The sequence below is a fragment of the Lagenorhynchus albirostris genome, chromosome 10 (genome assembly GCF_949774975.1).
Source record: "Lagenorhynchus albirostris chromosome 10, mLagAlb1.1, whole genome shotgun sequence".
Lineage (NCBI taxonomy): Eukaryota > Metazoa > Chordata > Mammalia > Artiodactyla > Delphinidae > Lagenorhynchus > Lagenorhynchus albirostris.
The window spans coordinates 78,682,623-78,701,719 of record NC_083104.1 but is presented as its reverse complement, the minus strand read 5'-3'; the positions used below and the strand labels follow the sequence as shown (position 1 = coordinate 78,701,719).

At 47.2% G+C, this 19,097-nt stretch overlaps 1 protein-coding gene across 2 annotated transcripts; it reads left to right on the top strand.

Annotated features, from left to right (window-relative positions):
* Positions 1–1,194: 1,194 nt before the first annotated feature.
* Positions 1,195–19,058, top strand: MCM3 (minichromosome maintenance complex component 3). 2 transcript variants are annotated; one of them, XM_060163077.1, is made up of 17 exons: positions 1,195–1,383; positions 2,374–2,486; positions 2,928–3,136; positions 3,601–3,731; positions 5,913–6,151; positions 6,615–6,723; positions 7,637–7,790; positions 8,134–8,265; positions 8,868–9,076; positions 11,067–11,241; positions 11,583–11,709; positions 12,513–12,663; positions 15,094–15,234; positions 15,726–15,829; positions 16,336–16,421; positions 16,851–16,920; positions 18,305–19,058. In XM_060163077.1, exons 1-17 carry the CDS (start codon positions 1,306–1,308, stop codon positions 18,501–18,503), a joined length of 2,427 nt encoding a protein of 808 aa, XP_060019060.1. In that variant the 5' UTR covers positions 1,195–1,305; the 3' UTR covers positions 18,504–19,058. The 2 variants fall into 2 exon arrangements, with proteins under 2 accessions (XP_060019060.1, XP_060019061.1); XM_060163078.1 differs by lacking the exons at positions 1,195–1,383; positions 2,374–2,486; positions 2,928–3,136; positions 3,601–3,731 and adding an exon at positions 3,980–3,999.
* The last annotated feature ends 39 nt before the right edge of the window (positions 19,059–19,097 follow it).

The following is a 19,097-nucleotide window of genomic DNA, read 5'->3' as shown; positions in this document are numbered from 1 at the left end:
TGTATACATAATAAAAACTCATTGAGCTGTATATGTAAGATTTGTGAATCTTACTGTATATAAATTACACCTCAAAAATAAAGCTAAAAAATCGAAACAGGGCTTCCCTGGTGGCGCAGTGGTTGAGAGTCCGCCTGCCGATGCAGGGGACACGGGTTCGTGCCCCGGTCTGGGAAGATCCCACATGCCGCGGAGCGGCTAGGCCCGTGAGCCAAGGCCTCTGAGCCTGCGCATCCGGAGCCTGTGCTCCGTAATGGGAGAGGCCGCCAACAGTGTGAGGCCCGCGTACCGTACCGCAAAAAAAAAAAAAAAGAAAAGAAAAGAAAAGAAAAAAATCGCAATATGCAATTGGTCTTTTATTTATCATTTCAGATTTGCTATATTTTAATTACTAATCGATACTTAAGAGTGGCTTGAAACACTTTTTTGTTTCTCCTTGTGTTTAAATATCTTTCAATAAACTAAGTTTTTCAAAATGAACTTGTGATCTTCTCATAAGGCGAGAAAACCTTTAACTTACCCGTTGGCAAGTAGGATGGTGTAGTAATTACGTCCAGATTTTCGTTTTTTATGGGGTACTTCAAGCCACGGTATTCAGATGGCAAATGGGTCTCACTGAACCAAAGAACCTCTCCCAAAGATGCTGTGATTCTATTTTCCACCCACAGATTCTCGAAATTCACTTTTTCTCCCTGGATGCCACTAGAGGTTGGTGGTTTGAAAAACATACCTGATTTGAATATATTTTTAAAACGATTTGCCTTTATGTTTTTATTTCCCTGCGTTCTAAACCTCCATGCTCTGACTTCTAGTCTACTTTCAGCCCAATCTCCGGGCTGAGTTTCTTTACTCTGCAGCAGGTCAGGAAACCACAACTTGAAAAAAAAAACCCTTATAAAACATCCGGAAATAAGGGGGAAGACTATGACTCCCAGAATGCAGTGCTCCCAGGTCTCGCCGGCCCTCCGGCTGCCCAATGAACGGGCTCCGCTAGCATCCTCTCGTCCTATTGGTCAGCTTTCCCGTCAGTAAGGGCGGAGCGGAGAGGGCCCCGGATGGCACTTTTCCCGCCACAGCGAGGCGCCGCGCGGAAAACTCGGAGAAGAAGCAGCTCTCGATTGGATACTCTCTATTCTTGCGTAAGAGGATTCAGCCAATCAGAATGTAAATACCCTACAAGCTACCCCGCCCCTTCCTTAAGGTTACTTTTGTTGGCGGGAAAAGTTGGGAAGTTTTAGCGCTGGGGCAGGGTCAGCCAGGGGCCCTCAGCACGGCTCCGGTGGCAGAAGTTTCCGCGCGGCGAGCATGGCGGGGACCGTGGTGCTGGACGATGTGGAGCTGAGAGAAGCGCAGAGAGACTACCTGGACTTCCTGGACGACGAGGTGAGAGAAGCGCCGGGTCGCGAGACTAGGGCGCTGGGAGCCTCAGGGCCGCGCATGGGCCGAGAGAGGCCGCGGGCCTCCACGCTGCGGCTGCGGGGCAGCGGCTTGGGACCTTCCGCCCTTATCTCGTAGCTTTCCTAGAGGCGGAGTCAGTGGTTAAAAGCGATCCTGTGACTTTTTCCCAGGTACAAATGGTGGCCGTTCTCGCGAAAGGCAACAGGTTTCCTCCAAGTGCAAACCAGCTGCAAAGACCACGTTGATCACTCCCTGCTCTCTTAAGTTGAGGGGAGGGTGAGGGGAAGGACGGCAGGAAAACGGTAGTGACCCGCCGCATTTTAGGGTCCCCAGGTTTTAGTGACCGACTTCCTAACCGGAGATTTGGCCGCAATCTTTTTCCATATCTAGTGGGTTGCGGAGAAAGAGTATTGGTATGCAGATAAAGGGGGTTTTACATGCAATTTAAGACTGACAGCCGTGGAACGTTGGTAAAAACATCTTGAAGTGTTGATAGTGCTGTTTGTAAATGTAGCTAAGGCTCCCTACTCCTAGGTCCGGATGTAGGAACTCTTTTTATATTATACAGATGATAGGGAAATGAAATATTTTCATTCCATACAAAATTCTGCGAGGAAAAGTCACTTTGATATGCATATTAAAAGTCCGTTTAATTTACACTTTGACAAAGTTTTTATTTGTTGTCCTCTTAGACTTACGAGCTCGTTTTAATTCCCCATTAAAGGTTGAGAAATGATTACACACAGAAGAGCTGTTGGTGATAATAGGAATAATATGGACCTTGAGGAAGTCATTATAATTCATACACTGGCCTCTTAGGGCGTATTTGGAATCCGAGGCTAGTGAGTGAAAACGTGGGAGAAATTGAGGTTCAGATGTGCCGCAGAGATGGACATATTTTTCTTGCTGTGAGAGCTGCCTCTGTTTAAAAACATCTGATTTTTGAATTTGTGGCATGCGGTGGCTATTTTGCAGGAAGACCAGGGAATTTATCAAAGCAAAGTTCGGGAGCTGATCAGTGACAACCAGTACCGGTTGATTGTCAACGTGAATGACCTGCGTAGGAAAAACGAGAAAAGGGCTAACCGGTGAGTGGTTGGGGGTCTCCAAGGGCACATCCTGGCCCTGAGTGAGAATGGCTCCCCTCTCTTCCCTGGATTGGAGCAGGCTTCACAGGAGAGGACCTGGATGAAATGTTTTTGATCCTGAAGCCCTTAGTGTCTCACCAGCTCCTATGTTTTTTACCTCTCTTCCCAAAGTAGGTGGTGGACATTTTCTTCTCAAGAAAATGTTGAGAAGTTTAACTGAGTATCCATGTTTAACTGAGTATCATTTCTCCATCGTTGAATTAAAAGTTGGCCCTCAGTTCTGATGTATTGTACTGGGCCTTGTAGGATGGCAGGAGAAAGTAGAAGCTAGATTTTGCCGTCAAAGCTTTGATGATCTAAGAATGTCCACTTCTGTTTTGTGGGTCATTTTTTGAGTTCTGCCCTGTCTGCCTAATGATTCTTTCTCTCGCCCGTCTGCAGCCTCCTGAGCAATGCCTTTGAGGAGCTGGTTGCCTTCCAGCGGGCATTGAAGGATTTTGTGGCCTCCATTGATGCTACATATGCCAAGCAGTATGAGGAGTTCTATATAGGCTTGGAGGGCAGCTTTGGCTCCAAGCATGTCTCTCCCCGGACTCTTACCTCCTGCTTCCTTAGCTGTGTCGTCTGTGTGGAGGGCATTGTCACTAAATGTGAGTGGGCTAAAGTGGGGGACTAACGGAATGGAGGTGGCATAGGCTGCTGGAAGGCAGGAGAGGTGGAGTAGAGTTGGGGAGCTAATGGCTTCAGAAAGGTGGAGCACTGAAATTACGGGGTGAAACTTGGAGGAGCTCAAGTATTGCACAGTAACTAGGGGGACTTTGAGTGACCACCTGTGCCAGCAGAATGATGACGTTGGCTGAGAGTGGAGGAGTCGTGGCTCTTGGCAGTCTCCTCATTCTGACCGTGAACTCCTACTACTTCTCAGTCAGGATCAGCTGTACTTGAAGTTTTACTTGGATTATGGTGTTGTTCTAGGTATAAAGGTGAATTAATGGCAAGTAGTATTGGAATTGCTCAACTAGTTGGAAGAACACAGTATTTGGAGTCATCGTGGGCTTGCCGGGGTTACATCCTCCTTCTCACTGTCTAGTTGGGTGACTTTCCATTCCTATAGGCTCTCTAGTGCGTCCCAAAGTCGTCCGCAGTGTTCACTACTGTCCTGCTACCAAGAAGACCATAGAGCGACATTATTCTGATCTCACCACCCTGGTGGCCTTTCCATCCAGCTCTGTCTATCCTACCAAGGTGAGGAGAATGAATTGATTGGACCTCTTTAGAGGTTGGGCTCAAAGATGTCTGTTTTAATGCAAGTAATTGGGTAATATCTGAAGTCTTTCTTCTAGGTGTGAATAAGATGAAAAGTGAGGGTTAATTTGAAGGAAAGATTGATTGCTAGTCAGAGTTTAATATGGAAAGTCCACAATTCTTTTTTTTTTTTTAAAGAAAAAATATTCTCTTTAGAAAACTTGGAAAATTATGGAAGAATTGAAAGAAGGAACAAAAGTCATCTAATGTACGTTGATCTTTTAGCAAAGTTATAATATCATATGATTTTGTAATCTACTTAGAGTAATATGGAAAAATACTTATGCAGTAATGTTACTCTGAAATCTCTGCAAATATTTTACTGTGGATTTGAGAGAAGGTTGACATGGAGAATGGCTTTAGTCTTGGTGTTCAGATTGGTCTGCATTGAGGATGGTGCGAAGTCTTCTTACTTAGAGACAAGAGAAGATGACTAATACTGATTACTTGATGTCTGAACACATTTTATCTCTGCGTGTCCCTGCCGTCAAATTTTTTTTTTTTTTTTTTTGCGGTACGCGGGCCTCTCACTGTTGTGGCCTCTCCCGTTGCGGAGCACAGGCTCCGGATGCGCAGGCTCAGTGGCCATGGCTCACGGGCCCAGCCGCTCCGCGGCATGTGGGATCTTCCCGGACCGGGGCACGAACCCGTGTCCCCTGCATCGGCAGGTGGACTCTCAACCACTGCGCCACCAGGAAGCCCCTGCCATCAAATTTTAATTGAGAGCGACTGTATCCAAAGGATTGTCGGGCACTGAGGAGGACACAGATGTAAAGAAGACCCAGTCCTTGTCTACAGTTTTATCAACTGGTGGAGGAATCGTAACATATAAACAAGACTGAGTTTCTTAGAATTGTAACTGAGTCATACTTGAGAACCATTTAGTCTATCTCAGGTGAAATGTGAAGCTCAGCGATCCTCCAGTTAGAACTACTTATGTTCCAGTTAGTGATGGCCCTGAGGACAGGAGCCTGTCTTTTTACTGTCAGGCCAGTTGCATTTCCTCAGTCACCTGGCTCTCTTGTTCATTAAGATCCCTACTTTCTAGAATTTATTCTCCAGGAATTACTCGGGTACTCTGCTGATTGCTGTGGCCAAGCTTCTTTGCTCAGGACCTGAAATACACCAGACCAGGTCTCCTGGAGGTTGTCTAGTGTGGTTCTTAAGAGCATGGGCTTTGGTGGACCGTGGAGAACTTCTTTATCCTCTCCCAGCCTCAGTTTCCTTGTTTGTAAAATGTGGAAAATACCAGCTTTTGGGACTGAGTTGTGATGATTACATGAGATAATTTCGTGAAGTTACAGCACAGTGCCTTGCACATAGTAGGCACTCCACAAGTGATAGCTGCTGTGTTTCTAGAAAATTCAAATGGCAAGGAAGTAAAACTTTGAAATGTTTTTATTGAAGTTTAATATACAGAAAAGCTTACATAAGTGTACAGCTCAGTGAAATTTTACAAGCTCAATATAAAGTCAGCATCCAAACCAGGAAACGGCACCTTACTAGTGCTCAGAAGTCCCTCTTGAAGCCACACTGCTCTCGAGATCCTGACATCTAGCAGCTTCGAGTACTTTTCCCTGTTTTTATATTTTATCTAAATGCTCATCTGTGTTGGGCTTCTTTTGTTCAACATACGTTTTTGAGTTTCATCCATGTGTATAGGTGTACTCCATATATTTTCACTGCTGTGTAGTATTCACTCGTGTGGCTATACCACACTTATTTAACCATTCTGTTGATGGCATTAGGATATTTTCTAGATTTTGGCTATTTGGAATAGTGCTGCTGTGAACATTGTAGTGTGTGGCTTTGGGTGAACGTTGGTGTTGGGTATTACCTAGGAGTAGAAATACCGAGTCATAGCATAGGGGAAGTAAGGATCTCAGTATAGATGTTAATGCAGCCATGGTCCCTTCTGGCTGTAGATCACCCCTTCCATTAGATGGTTTGTAACTAGAACAGACAGGAATGGAAAAAACTGGAGAAGATATTTGGCGTTTATTGTTCCTGGATACTAATCTCGTACGGTTTATCTACAAATTATATTTGTTTCCTACAACAGACGAGTGTGGCATTCTAAGACATGGTCGAGATGACTGCCTCTCTGTGTGACTTTTCCAGGATGAGGAAAACAATCCCCTTGAGACAGAATATGGCCTTTCTGTCTACAAAGACCACCAGATCATCACCATCCAGGAGATGCCAGAGAAGGCCCCCGCTGGCCAGCTTCCCCGCTCCGTGGACGTCATACTGGATAATGACTTGGTGGACAGAGTGAAGCCCGGTGACCGGGTCCAGGTGGTGGGGACCTACCGCTGCCTTCCTGGAAAGAAGGGAGGCTACACCTCAGGGACCTTCAGGTAGATGGTTCGTCGTGAGGTGTTTGGAATGCTGCTGGCAGAGTACATTCTGGTAGCAATCTTTCTCCAGTTTGCCATCTTCCCCAGAGTTACATTGGACTGGTGAAACACTCTACCTGCCTGGGAGATAAAACTCGCCATACTGTCTTATGCTAGAAGTGGGAGTTACTGGTCACATATTACAGCCTCCTGGCTTACCTGGGGGTTTCTTGCATGTTCCCACCTCCCTCCCATACACTGTCCCAAGCTCTGTGGGTCAGCAGGAGGTAAATTCCCAGGGTGAGGCACCATCAACATATTTGTGTCATAGATGAAGAGAATCAGTGGTTGAATTCGGAACAGCTTTGCTTCTCTGTTTTTTCTTTTCTTTATTTTTTTCTGATTTGCTGTTCTAGGTTAGGAGCCTAAGAAGGCTTTGGTGTTAGGAATTAAAAATAGCCTCTTACTGTCCTCTCTGTCCCAGGACTGTCCTGATTGCCTGTAACGTGAAGCAGATGAGCAAGGACGTTCAGCCTTCCTTCTCTGCTGAGGACATAGCCAAGATCAAGAAGTTCAGTAAAACCCGTTCCAAGGTGTGGCGTCCTTTGAGGATTTAAGGGTGGGGATGGATTTGTTAGGGTCGTATTTGGGCATGGCCATCTTTGTACTGCATCAGGAGGAAGGTCAAGGCTTTTTCTCGGAAGTATTTGGTGCCAGCTTCTAGTTTTGAGTCAGTAAGCAAAAGGGTGTTTTTGCTGTTTTTCTTTTCTGTTGTGCTACCTGCTAAGTGAACCTAATACAAATATTAGGAGTTAGAATGTTAGTGTACCAAGGAGTCTATACGGAATACACCAGTGATACATGGTTACTTAAAGATAAAATATGTTATTTTTGTTTTAGTTCTCTAATTTATTTTTCTTTAAAAAATTTCTCCTTTTAAAGACAGAATGTTCTCATTCAGAATTGAACAAAATCTATGCATGTGTGACAGAGGTTACTGCTGAAGCACAATACATAGTCTTATTAAAACTGAAATGTTTTGGGCTTCCCTGGTGGCGCAGTGGTTGAAAGTCCGCCTGCCGATGCAGGGGACACGGGTTCGTGGCCCTGTCCGGGAAGATCCCACATGCCGCGGAGCGGCCGGGCCCGTGAGCCATGGCCGCTGAGGCTGCGTGTCCGGAGCCTGTGCTCTGCAACGGGAGAGGCCACAACAGTGAGAGGCCCGCGTACAACAACAACAAAAAAAAAAAAAAAAAAAAAACTGAAATGTTTTGAGCCTGGAAGCACTTTTTTTCCTAAAGATTAAAGCTCTGAGCAGGTTTTAGAATCCAGGCTTCCTCTGTGTCTGTTCTGATAATGCTCTGATCGGTGTGAAAGTCTTAGAGAAGAAGCTTTTACAGTTAAGAACAGTGTATTTCTTCAGCCATCTTCTGTGGGCTGAAGTGAGTTCATCCAACCCCATGGAGGCTCCTTAGGCTTTTCACTCCGTGGTTGTTCTTCCTCCAGGATATCTTTGACCAGCTGGCCAGGTCGCTGGCCCCCAGCATCCATGGGCATGACTATGTCAAAAAGGCAATCCTCTGCTTGCTCTTGGGAGGAGTGGAACGAGACCTAGAGAATGGCAGCCACATCCGTGGGGACATCAATATCCTTCTAATAGGTACGGTGTTGGGGATTTTAGTCTCCTGGTCTCCCCCTGTGGGGTGTGGTTGCAGGAATCTATCATCTGTCAAATTGTGTGTCTGTACCTGGCTGTGTTTCAGTCCCATCAAAGGGCAAAAGTCTAAAATTAATTTTTAAAATTATTTTTATTATTTCTGTGGTTCCTGATTTATAATGTCTAAAATATATTCTTCTGTGAATGGGAAAGGGAAAGGGAAAGAAATAATATTAACAACCTGTTACTATACATTTCTATTGTGTCAAGAGCTGTGCTAGAAAAGCAGCACTTGCTGGGGGGCAGGGGAGTTTCCAAGAGTCACTGCTGCCCCGTCCCATTACAGGAGACCCATCGGTTGCCAAGTCCCAGCTTCTGCGGTACGTACTGTGTACCGCACCTCGGGCCATCCCCACCACCGGCCGGGGCTCGTCTGGAGTGGGTCTCACGGCCGCTGTCACCACAGACCAGGAAACAGGTATGGGTGGAAGGGTCCTTGGCAGAGGTCCAGCAGTGAGATGAGCATAGATGGTTTGAGCTTGCTCCAGGCGCTGGCCTGTACTGGGAAGATACACTTGAGAGGTTAGTGTGGGCCAGATTGGAGAGGACCAAGTATCTGGCAACAATGGGTGAATTATTGAAATGTTTGGGTGGCCCTCTAGTGACAAGAATGTCTCCTGGAAGGCTGTTGGAAAGAGCTGTGAAGGAGCAACTTTTGACATTTGAAGGGAAATAAAAAAGAAGATTGTACTGCTTTATACGTTAGAGGAAGGGATTTGAAGACCAGTGAAAAGAGAACAGAGATCTAGTTGGGAAATGGCTTGAAGATGAGGATAAAGAGAGGAAATCTGTGAAGGAAGTGTGTTGGAGGCTAGCTGCTTAGATATCAAAGTGGGACAAGGAATACTGTTCAGATACAAGCTTCCTCAGGGTTTCCTCTGAGTCTAGGTGCTGACACCTCTTAACTACACTCTCGTTCTTATGTATGGCAGTGCGAGGTGCTTAGGAAGGAGACTGACATCTAGTCCCGTCCCCTACAACCTGGATGGTAGTGTGTGTTTTTCCCTCCCCACCTCCCAGGGGAGCGGCGTCTGGAGGCGGGGGCCATGGTCCTGGCCGACCGAGGCGTGGTTTGCATCGATGAGTTTGACAAGATGTCTGACATGGACCGCACGGCCATCCACGAGGTGATGGAGCAGGGCCGAGTCACCATCGCCAAGGCTGGCATCCACGCTCGGCTCAATGCCCGCTGCAGTGTTCTGGCAGCCGCCAACCCTGTCTACGGCAGGGTGAGTGGAATCAGGCACTCAACTGTTGTCCTCACCTTCATTTGGTTTTGCTGAGTGACTAGGCTGCAAAGTTTATTCCAGGTGACCTGGGGAGCAACAGGCCACAGACCAAAGTAAGCTTGTCATCTTGTTACTGTCCCTGGTTTAGGGCAGTGGTTCCTCACCCGTTCATCCATGTCAGAATCCCCTGGAAAGTTATTTATTTAAAATAAGTTTTTAAAAATACAAAGAAGAAAACAAAAGTGACCTGCAGCCTCACAACCCAGGTAACCTACACTGACACTGAAATAAAAGTACTGCATGCAGATGGTCGGAGGATTTATGAACAGAGCAGAGAGATATAATAAGGAAATGAATAGCCTGCCTTCTCTCTCCTGTTCCTTTCCCAAGAGATGACCACTGACGGCTCTTGAGTGTTTCAGGAAACAAAAACTTTAGCATGAAAAGAAAAACAAAAAAACAAAACTTAGCATGTGCCAGTAAATACACTATCTCCTTGTTAAGAATTAATCTATTTATCTTTGTTTTTTAGTATGACTATGATGTGCTTAGGTGTAATCTTTTATATTTATCCAGCTTCGGGTTTGCTGAGTTTAGGGGTTTTGTTTTTGTTTTCTTTTAAGCAGCTGTCTAGTATTCCATTGTATGGACTTATAATAATTTGTTTAACCAGTCTCCAAATGATAGGCATTTGGTGTTTTCCCTTTCCCCTCTGCTATTATGAATGAAACTGTAGTGAACATCCCTTTATGTGCATTTTGTTAAGCATTTGGGAATGAATACTTAGCAATGGAATCATTGGATTAACAGTTACATGCATTTTTATGGTAGAGATTGCCAAATTGCCCTTTTAAAGATTGTACCATTATAATACTATTAACTAATACTTACAGATGCTTTATATTTATTAACTCCTTTCACTCTCACAATAACCTTGTGAGGTAGGTATTATCCTCATTTTACAGATGAGAAAATGAAGGCATAAAAGGTTAAGTAACTCGCTCAAGAGTCACAAGCTAGAAAATGGCAGAGAGGATTCGAACCCAGAGCCCATGCTGTGCTCTGACAACTTATGATCCCGCAGTGAATGAGAATACCTGTTTTGCTGGCATTTTTTAAACATACGGGTGCCTAGTCCCCAGCCCAGAGTTTCTGAATCCAAATCTCTGGGTTGGGGCTCTTGGTAGCTATGGTTTAGAAAGGCTCCGTAGGTTAGTTCTAATGCATAGTGTGGGTTGAGAACCATACAGTTTTAGATTAATGGTAACACGTGTTACGTCATTCTGAAGAATTTCTCTGGGGAACGTAGGGAGAAGATGGCAGGTCCTGGAATGTGAACGTGGCCAGAATCGTTAATGTTACCTACGAGGTTGTCAGGCCTCTGACTGACGTGGGGAGGCGTCAGCTCGTAGGCCTGGGAGTTGAAAGATAAGAGTATAGGCGTTCTTGAGTCCCAGGAAAACCTCCCTTGATCCTTAAGACATTATAGTTTATAGATTATCACGCGTTTTTGTTGAGACTTTACCCAGTACCTTCTGAGTAAGGAAGCCAGAGGCTCCAGGTGTTTCTGGCTTAGCCAGCTTGTCATGTCTTCATAATAAGTAGGGAAGAGGGACTCATCTTCCAGAGCTAGTCCTGCCTCTGATTGAGGAGCAGAGTGAAGCTTGGGGAGGAGAAGGCTGGTTTTGAGACCCACAGTCAGTTTGCTAGAGGCAATGGAGCGAGGAGGTGGGGCTCTGTTTACCTGGAAGGAAGGGCGTGGGGCTCTGAGCTTGCTCAGGTCAGCTGAGCGTCAGAGGAGGGCTGCACATAGAGGAAATGAATTCAGTTTCTTAGTAGCCTGGAAATGCTTTACATCTTCACTGCTTATTCGCTTTGCGTTTGAAGGTCTGGTCTTCTGTTCTCACTCACCTAACCGATCCGGCCTCCTTGTTCTTTCTTCGCATTGATGTTGTCTCCACTCTCCTTTTTTCTCGTGTTCCCCACCCAGTACGATCAGTACAAGACCCCCATGGAGAACATCGGGCTGCAGGACTCACTGCTGTCCCGATTCGACCTCCTCTTCATCATGCTGGATCAGATGGATCCCGAGCACGATAGGGAGATCTCAGACCACGTCCTCAGAATGCACCGCTACCGGGCACCTGGCGAGCAGGACGGTGACGGTGAGGCCGGGGGAAGAGGAAACCTGACTGAGGGGAGGGCACCTAGACACAGGCGGCACTCTCAGACCCAGCCTGGCGTTGGTGGGCGTGGTAGCATCTGGGGTGATGTGGAAGGTGCCCTCGCCTCCCTGGTTCCTACGGTGTGTCTCTTGTCCATTTCAGGGTCTGGGAACACCTTTGAGACTCTTCTGTGGGCCAGGTGGTTCTGCCTCCTTATTTGTGGGGCTCACGTGTCTGCTTCCTTCTGGGTCCTTGCTTTGAGAGTCTTGTATCTCTTCAGAAGAAGCGATTTCCCCTGGGTTCAGCTCTTTCTTATTCTTTCTCCTGACTTGGTTTTCCAGCTATGCCTCTAGGGAGTGCCGTGGATATCCTGGCCACAGAGGATCCCAACTTTAGCCAGGAAGACCAGCAGGACACCCAGATCTACGAGAAGCATGATAGCCTTCTGCATGGGGCCAAGAAAAAGAAGTGAGCGTTCTTCACAGCTCTTCCTGGAGGGAACCTGAGATTAGTGTAGAGCATGTTTATATGTGCTGCCCAGGCCAAGATCATGCTTGGGGTCGTAATCATGGGGGCTTGTTTTCTCTTCTGGATCCACAGATGCACCCTTTTTCATGGCCACTTGCCGTGTGAATGTTCGTGGGTGATCAAGCTTAGGTTCTGGTCTTTTCCTAAAATGGAAGGCTTTGACGCCCACCTAACTGATGGTGGGTATGTCATGTTACCCGTGTATGTGAAGTGTTGCACAAGTCTTGTGGCCAGTCGAGGTGAGCTTTTGTTGAAGGGGCGGTAGATCGCAAGCACTGGAAATGTTGCAAGTGGATTTGGATAAAGGAGACTTGTGCTCAGTGCCTGACATGTGAGATCCCATTCCTCTATTTTTGGCCTTGGTGCAGTCGGAAGCATAGTGTAATCTTCAAACCTGTTGGTTTAAGAATGTGGAATTTGGAGTCAGAAAATGAAATTTGAGTCCACTTAAGATTCTCTGAGCCATAGTTTTCCCACTGATAAAATAGGACAGATAACACCTACACTTCGTACCTAAACTACCTACTTCACAAGTAATACCTAAGTAACACCATAGAATTAAATAAAAGTATGTGAGAGGGTCTTGTACATGTTGTGTATGAATGGGGTTTGTGACACTGGGTTCCAGGCTGTAGCTCTGCTCTGTCACATGACCTTGACTTCCCTGAGGAGGGGCAAGGCTACGACCCCAGGCAGGTGCTGGGCTGTGGCAGGGGAATGAAATTTGCCGTGTGCGGGTCCAGGGAGAAGATGGTGAGTGCAGCTTTCATGAGGAAATACATCCACGTGGCCAAAATCATCAAGCCCATCCTGACGCAGGAGTCGGCCGCCTACATCGCAGAGGAGTACTCATGCCTGCGCAGCCAGGACAGCATGAGCTCGGACACTGCCAGGGTGAGCCTGCCTGTGGGACGGTGACCGGAGGGTGACCGGAGCCCCTCAGGGTGAGGCTGGGGAGGGAGTCCCCGCTCCCTGGGAGCACTGGAAGCATTTTAACTGAGTGATTCCTTACCTTTTTCTTTCTGGCCTGAAGGGCTTCCTGTTACACTACTGTAATCATTTCCTTTTACAAAGGAAAATGCAATGTGAACCCCAGAGCTAATGTGTTTCTCATGAGTTCAGATGACATTGGCCTCCAGAAGCTGTGATTTATTCAGCAAACATGTGGGACTTCCCTGGTGGTCCAGTGGTTAAGACTCCGCGCTTCCACTGCAGGGGGCACGGGTTCGATCCCTGGTTGGGGAACTAAGATCCTGCGAGCCGTGCCACACGGCCAAAAAAAGAAAAAAACATTCAGCAAACGTGAGCGACTTCTGGGAACTGAATGAGTCTCTGTTCTTATGTGCAGTCCCCCAAGAGCTCAGTCCTGGGCCCGGGAGGCAGAAAGTAGATGAAAAGGTCATATATACCTATAATTATATACCACAGTGTAGTACCCAAAGGGGAATGAATGTGAAAGACAGTTGGAGTGTAGATGCAGAAGCTGTTAATTTTTCCTTTAGACTTTCCAGAAGGAATATGAATGTCAGGGAAGGATTCCCAAAGGGTATGATATTTGGGCTGGACTTCGAAAAAAAATTAGGAGTTGCGTAGCCATGATGATCATCCAAGGCTATTTCTAGAAACCTAATACACCTGCCCGTGAATTTATCGAAGTCTTTTGGGGCAGTGTAGTTTATATAGGTAGGATTTCACAGCAGAAAGACCCAAGTCCCAAACCATCATGATGTGATGGAGACATAGACTCTTGGATTCAGACATGACCCCAGATCATCTATTCCAGACTTACACCCAGACAAGAATTCCATCTTCTGTAATTCCTGCTGGGACTTCCTTGACACCTCCAGTGGCAGCATGCCTGCATTGAAATCACTGCATTGAATCACTACATTGAATCACTGCATTGAAATGTTAGAATATTCTTCTATTTATTGAGCTTAAACCTGCTTCTCCATGACTTCTACCCATGGGCCTTAATTTTGTTTTCTGGAGACTGTGTATGACTTATTTTCTTCAGATTAAACAGCCCCCTGTCTTTTTAATTGTTTTTCCTGTCACATGAACATGTTCCAGTGTGTCAAAGGCCCTCTCACTGAATACAATACACTATCTTAGTTGTGGTTTTAGTGGGATTGGTAAATCTCTCAGTTTGGGCTCTGTAGTTCTGCTCGTGTAGGCTAGGATTTCATCAGCTTTAGGTTATTCAAGAATTGGAGTTTACAATGGAATGTATAAGCTACATACTCTGGTAGCTTTCTAAATCATTAAAAAAATTGGTGAATTTATTTAAATATTTGTTTTTGAATGTCAGATTGGCTGTAAGTGATCATTTAGAAAACTAGAAAGCAGAAGTGACCAGATACATCCCTGAAGCATCATAGGATGGGGGACGGGAGGTGTGGTGGAAAGACCAGCCCTGGGCTCTGACCCCAGGGCTTCAGTAATGTTCGCAACTTGTGCACATCCTTTCACCTCCCAGGTCGCAGGTTTTCAACCCATAAAATGAGAAGGTTGGATAATGTCAGGGCTGCTTACTTAGGAGGGCACATCAGAATCATCTGAAACTTTTTTTGTTTTGGCTGCACTGCACGGCTTGTGGGATCTTAGTTCCCCGACCAGAGATTGAATCCGTGCCCTAGGCAGTGGAAGTGTGGAGTCCTAACCACTGGACCAACAGGGAATGAATTCTTAAACCAGACATTCTGATCCATTAGACCAGGGATGCCATTCAGACAATAGCATTTTAAAAAGATGAACCCTCCACCACCCACCACCCCCCCATTTGGGATAACACCCACCCCTTTGGGAACCACTTGATAAGAACATGTCAGAATTGTGCTTCTCCTCTGGACCTAAGTGGGTTTACCCAACTTTAGAAAGTTTGTCCTCAGATAACCTCTCTCACACCCCCACGTAGTATGACATTAGACAAATTATTGGAAGCTCTTTGAGTCCCATTTTCCTCATCTCTAAAGCTGCTCCAGGTTATTAAGGCTGTTGACTGACACAGTGAACATAAAAGCGGGATCCTGGCGTGTTGCAGGCCTGCGGCAAAGGTTCTTCCTCACTTTCCTCTCCAGCTGTAAGATGCTGGATGGTTTTCTTCCCCGTTCACCTCGTTCTCCCTCCCTCAGCCCTCAGTCATGTTTTCTTGGTTGTTTTTATCTTTCTGAATTTTACGTACTTTTTTCTGGCTCCATGGCTTGGTTTTTCCAGAGCTTTTCTGGTGGAGTCTTTCCCTCTCTGTGCGGTGGGAGTGACGGGCATGACCGGCATGCCGTGGGGGGATCCTGGATGAGTGGGCCCCCTTGTCTTCTCCCCCAGACGTCTCCAGTGACAGCCCGGACACTGGAAACTCTGATTCGATTGGCCACGGCCCACGCCAAGGCCCGCATGAGCAAGACCGTGGACATGCAGGATGCAGAAGAGGCTGTGGAGCTGGTCCAGTACGCTTACTTCAAGAAGGTGAGCATCCAGGTGCTGGGCCTGGGGCTCCTCTGAATGAATTGTCGGAGCTCGTGCCTCATAGCTGTGCACGGTTGACACCTGTATCTGGGTTGTTGGCGGAAAGCAGCGTCTTTCCACTGGCCTTCCCCTGACTTAATCTCTTTGCTAGCATGGGGGTTGTCTTAAATTTAAACTAAACACCTGATCTATAAAGAAATGAATTGTTTTTCACTTAACCATTACGGGATAAACTTTTTTCCATTCATTTCTGTATTCAGTGAACGCTCCTTGAGCACATACTGTGAGAAGGGTATGGCACCCAGCTTCCAGCAGCTTCAAGGATGGGTCGCAGCCAACCCCTGCCCCTGGTCCTGGACTCAGGAATGAGAGAGTCCAGGTCATCAGACCCAGGGAGTCACTGCTATCGATGGTGCAGGAGGGACTGTTCTTTACTCAGTCCCTGGCATCTGTGACCCTCCTGCACACCCACGTGTGTCTTGGTGTCCTAGGTTCTCGAGAAGGAGAAGAAACGTAAGAAGCAAAGTGAGGACGAATCGGAGACAGAAGATGAAGTGGAGAAAAGCCAGGAGGACCAAGAGCAGAAGAGGAAAAGGTCGGATGAGGCAGCGAGGAAGGAGATGAAAGACTTAGATTAGGGCTGGGGAGGGGCGGAGGGGGTCAAGGCTGCGGGGAGGGGTGACCAGACCAGTGCTGCAGTGAGTCAGAGTGTGAAGGTGACTCAGCAGAGAGGGTGACAGCCCCCTTTGTCCTCGGTGTGAAGCTTTTGGCCTCTTTCCTGCTAGGGAAGGGCTAAGGAGAGGAGCAGTAACCCGCTCGGAGGCTGTTGAGTCCACATTTCAGAAGTCTTTCCTCCAGGTTATCTTTTCCTCTCACACCTGTGGTTGAATTTATGAGGGTGGGCGACAGAGAAGAGCGTTGGGAAGCAGGGCCTGCTCGTGCTCTAGTCCAGAGACGTTTGGTCTCTTTCAGAAAAGGCAGCAGTTTGTACAGGCCTGGGCCTAGTGTTCCATTTGGACTGTATGTAGATGGTTCTCTGTGGTCAGAGGTGCAGGACGGAGCTCACCAAAGCCCGTCCCTTAACTGCTGTGGGCATTTTAGGAGGAAGACCCGTCACTCGGATGCCAAGGATGGGGACTCCTATGACCCCTACGACTTCAGCGACACGGAGGAGGAGATGCCTCAGGGTAAGCGAGCGGCCCCTAGTGGTACGAGGTGGTCGCTGACTGCTGACCCTTCAGTGCTCTGCCTGTTGCGTTTGCTGGTGGGCTCCCAGTGGGCTCCCCACGTGGGACCCTGTGTCTAAGAGGTCTGTCCACGAGAATCCCAGGAAACTCAGTCAGAACTTTGGAAATAAGCTTTGCCCCCTTGTCTGCTTCCTCCCCGGTGAACTGTGCTCCTTGCCAAGCCTGGTGTGAGTGTCCCAGATCCCGTGTGCTGAGGGTCCCCCGTCTGACTTGAGGCCTTTCTCCCTGCCTGCCCTGGCTGGCCCCCGAGGGCCCCAGGAGTGAGTGTTGCAGGCTCATGAGGGCGGGGTTGGAGAGGGGCCTCTGGGCTCTGTGGACATGGCTTCACCTTGTCGTCCTCCCACTCTCTGCCACCCTTTCCCCCTCAAGTGCACACTCCAAAGGCGACAGACTCACAGGAGACCAAGGAGTCCCAGAAGGCGGAGTTGAGTGAATCCAGGTGAGGAGGGAAGACCTCTCCCCGGGATGGTAGGAAAAAAAGCTGTTATCAACGGAGCTCAGAACTAGAGGCCCGAGGGTTTTTAGAACAGTTTCTACTCTGATGACAATTTCAAACTTGAAAAAAGTTGCAAAAATAGTGTAAAGAATTCTTTACACTCTTTACTCAGAATCCCCAGTTGTTTATGTTTTACCATTTGCTTTATAAATAATTCTCTCTGGGAATTTTAAATCAATACCCTTGTGAGTACAGGAAGAAGGGTCATAGAGCAAGGACAAGTTGTGTCTCACTGTAACCTTGGGTTCCTCTCAGTAGGAGATATATATATATATATATATTTTTTTTTTTTCTTCTCACTGAACTGTTGTCATTTGTTTTGAGATAAAGAATTTTTACCACTAGAGGTTCAGAAAGTTTTATCTATAAATTTTATGTTTCCTGGATTTCAAAGTAAGTCCACGGCTAAGGTTTGCTGTTTTCTTTTAATACCTTAACAGACTCAACACAGTGTCTTCACTGAAAAAAGTTTGAACAAATTGAAAAGTATTTAGGAAAAAACATTAAGATCAAGTATAATTCCATCCCCCAGGACAACCATTGAACTACATTTTTTTTTTCCATTTTGTTTTTGGGGGTAAGCGGGCCCCTCACTGTTGTGGCCTCTCCCGTTGTGGAGCACAGGCTCCGGACGCGCAGGCTTAGCGGCCGTGGCTCACGGGCCCAGCCGCTCCGCGGCATGTGGGATCTTCCCGGACTGGGGCACAAACTCGTGTCCCCTGCATCAGCAGGCGGACTCTCAACCACTGCGTCACCAGGGAAGCCCCACTGAACTATATCTTAAAGCACTTTCTGAATCAGCACATGGAGATCTCTTTTCAATGACTGCAGGGTTTCCATAGTATGGATGTGTAAATTTTTATTTTTGTTTTCTAATGGTGGACATTTACCCTTCATAAGACTGCTGTTGACAGTAAAACGTTCTTAACATTTATCACTGTGCAGTGGTGGGGGAAGAGCTGTGGGGTTAGCTTCTAGGAATGGATTCCTGGGGTCAAAGGAGATGCACTTTAAAATTGTAGTACATGTGACTAACTCGCCTCCCAAAGATGCCATCCAAGTTTGCGTTTCTGCCGATGGTATATGGATGCCAGTTTCGCACATGCTCAGAGGCCTCTGTTTTTAAAATGCTGTTATTTCTCACTGTGCAGGAAACTCTGTACTACAACAGCTTAGCTTTAAGGGGGAAGCTTGGGCGTGGAGCAGCCATCCGGGGCAGGCTGTGCAGTTGGAGGATGCCTGTGCTGATGGACTGCAGCATCGATCTGGCCTGAGAGCACGTGGGCCACTTCCTGCTCCTTCACCCTGTCTCTCCTGTCCTGGGTAGGTTGAAGTCCTTCAAGGCGGCCCTCCTGGAGGTGTTCCAGGAAGCTCACGCACAGTCGGTGGGCATGAGTCGCCTCACAGAATCCATCAATCGGGACAACGAAGAGCCCTTCTCCTCTGCGGAGATCCAGGCTGCGCTGAGCAGGATGCAGGATGACAACCAGGTCATGGTCTCCGAGGGCATCGTCTTCCTCATCTGAGGGCCCTTGTCTGTGGACGGTGGGGTTCGGCCAAGAAAGTTTCTTCCCATTTCCTCCTCCCCCGCCCCCCAGCCTATGCGTTCATTCCCTGAATGTCAGTGTTGAATTGAACTGAAGTGGAGGACGGATGACCAAGCGGAGGCAGGGCTTGGTGGAAGCCTGGGGATGGGTCATGAAAGCTGCTTCAGGGTTAAGAGAAGCAGAAGGTGCGCAGGACGAAGACGATGCATCTTTACTGCAAAAGACTGGACCACACTCCTCACGGCCCCTCCCCAAACAAGCCACACCATTGTTCGCTGTAGGTAACATGACTTCTGAGTATTTTGGGGGGCACAGCTGGTTTCTGTTCATCCTTTCTGTGTTGGCTTTTTATCCCCCCACCCCCGAGCACTTTGGTCTAGAACAGACTTTGGGTGTTTCTGTGCTGATGGAGAGAAGCTCTGAGGCAAGTCCTAAGGCCAAGAAAGCTTGCTTTGCAGTAGCACTAGTTGACTTATACGTACTTTAGACTCAAATATCCAAGACGTTGAATAAACTTACCCATTGTGACCTTAATACTGTGTGATTTTATGGACTTATTTAATTGTGGTTTTT

What these genes read in the sequence shown, in the direction of transcription:
- MCM3 (XM_060163077.1), top strand. Translation starts at nt 1,306, where the DNA reads ATGGCGGGGACCGTGGTGCTGGACGATGTGGAGCTGAGAGAAGCGCAG. An exon ending in CATGGGGCCAAGAAAAAGAA is followed by an intron (nt 11,710 to 12,512) that starts GTGAGCGTTCTT and finishes GTGCGGGTCCAG; the next exon opens with GGAGAAGATGGTGAGTGCAG. An exon ending in GGAGGAGGAGATGCCTCAGG is followed by an intron (nt 16,422 to 16,850) that starts GTAAGCGAGCGG and finishes TTCCCCCTCAAG; the next exon opens with TGCACACTCCAAAGGCGACA.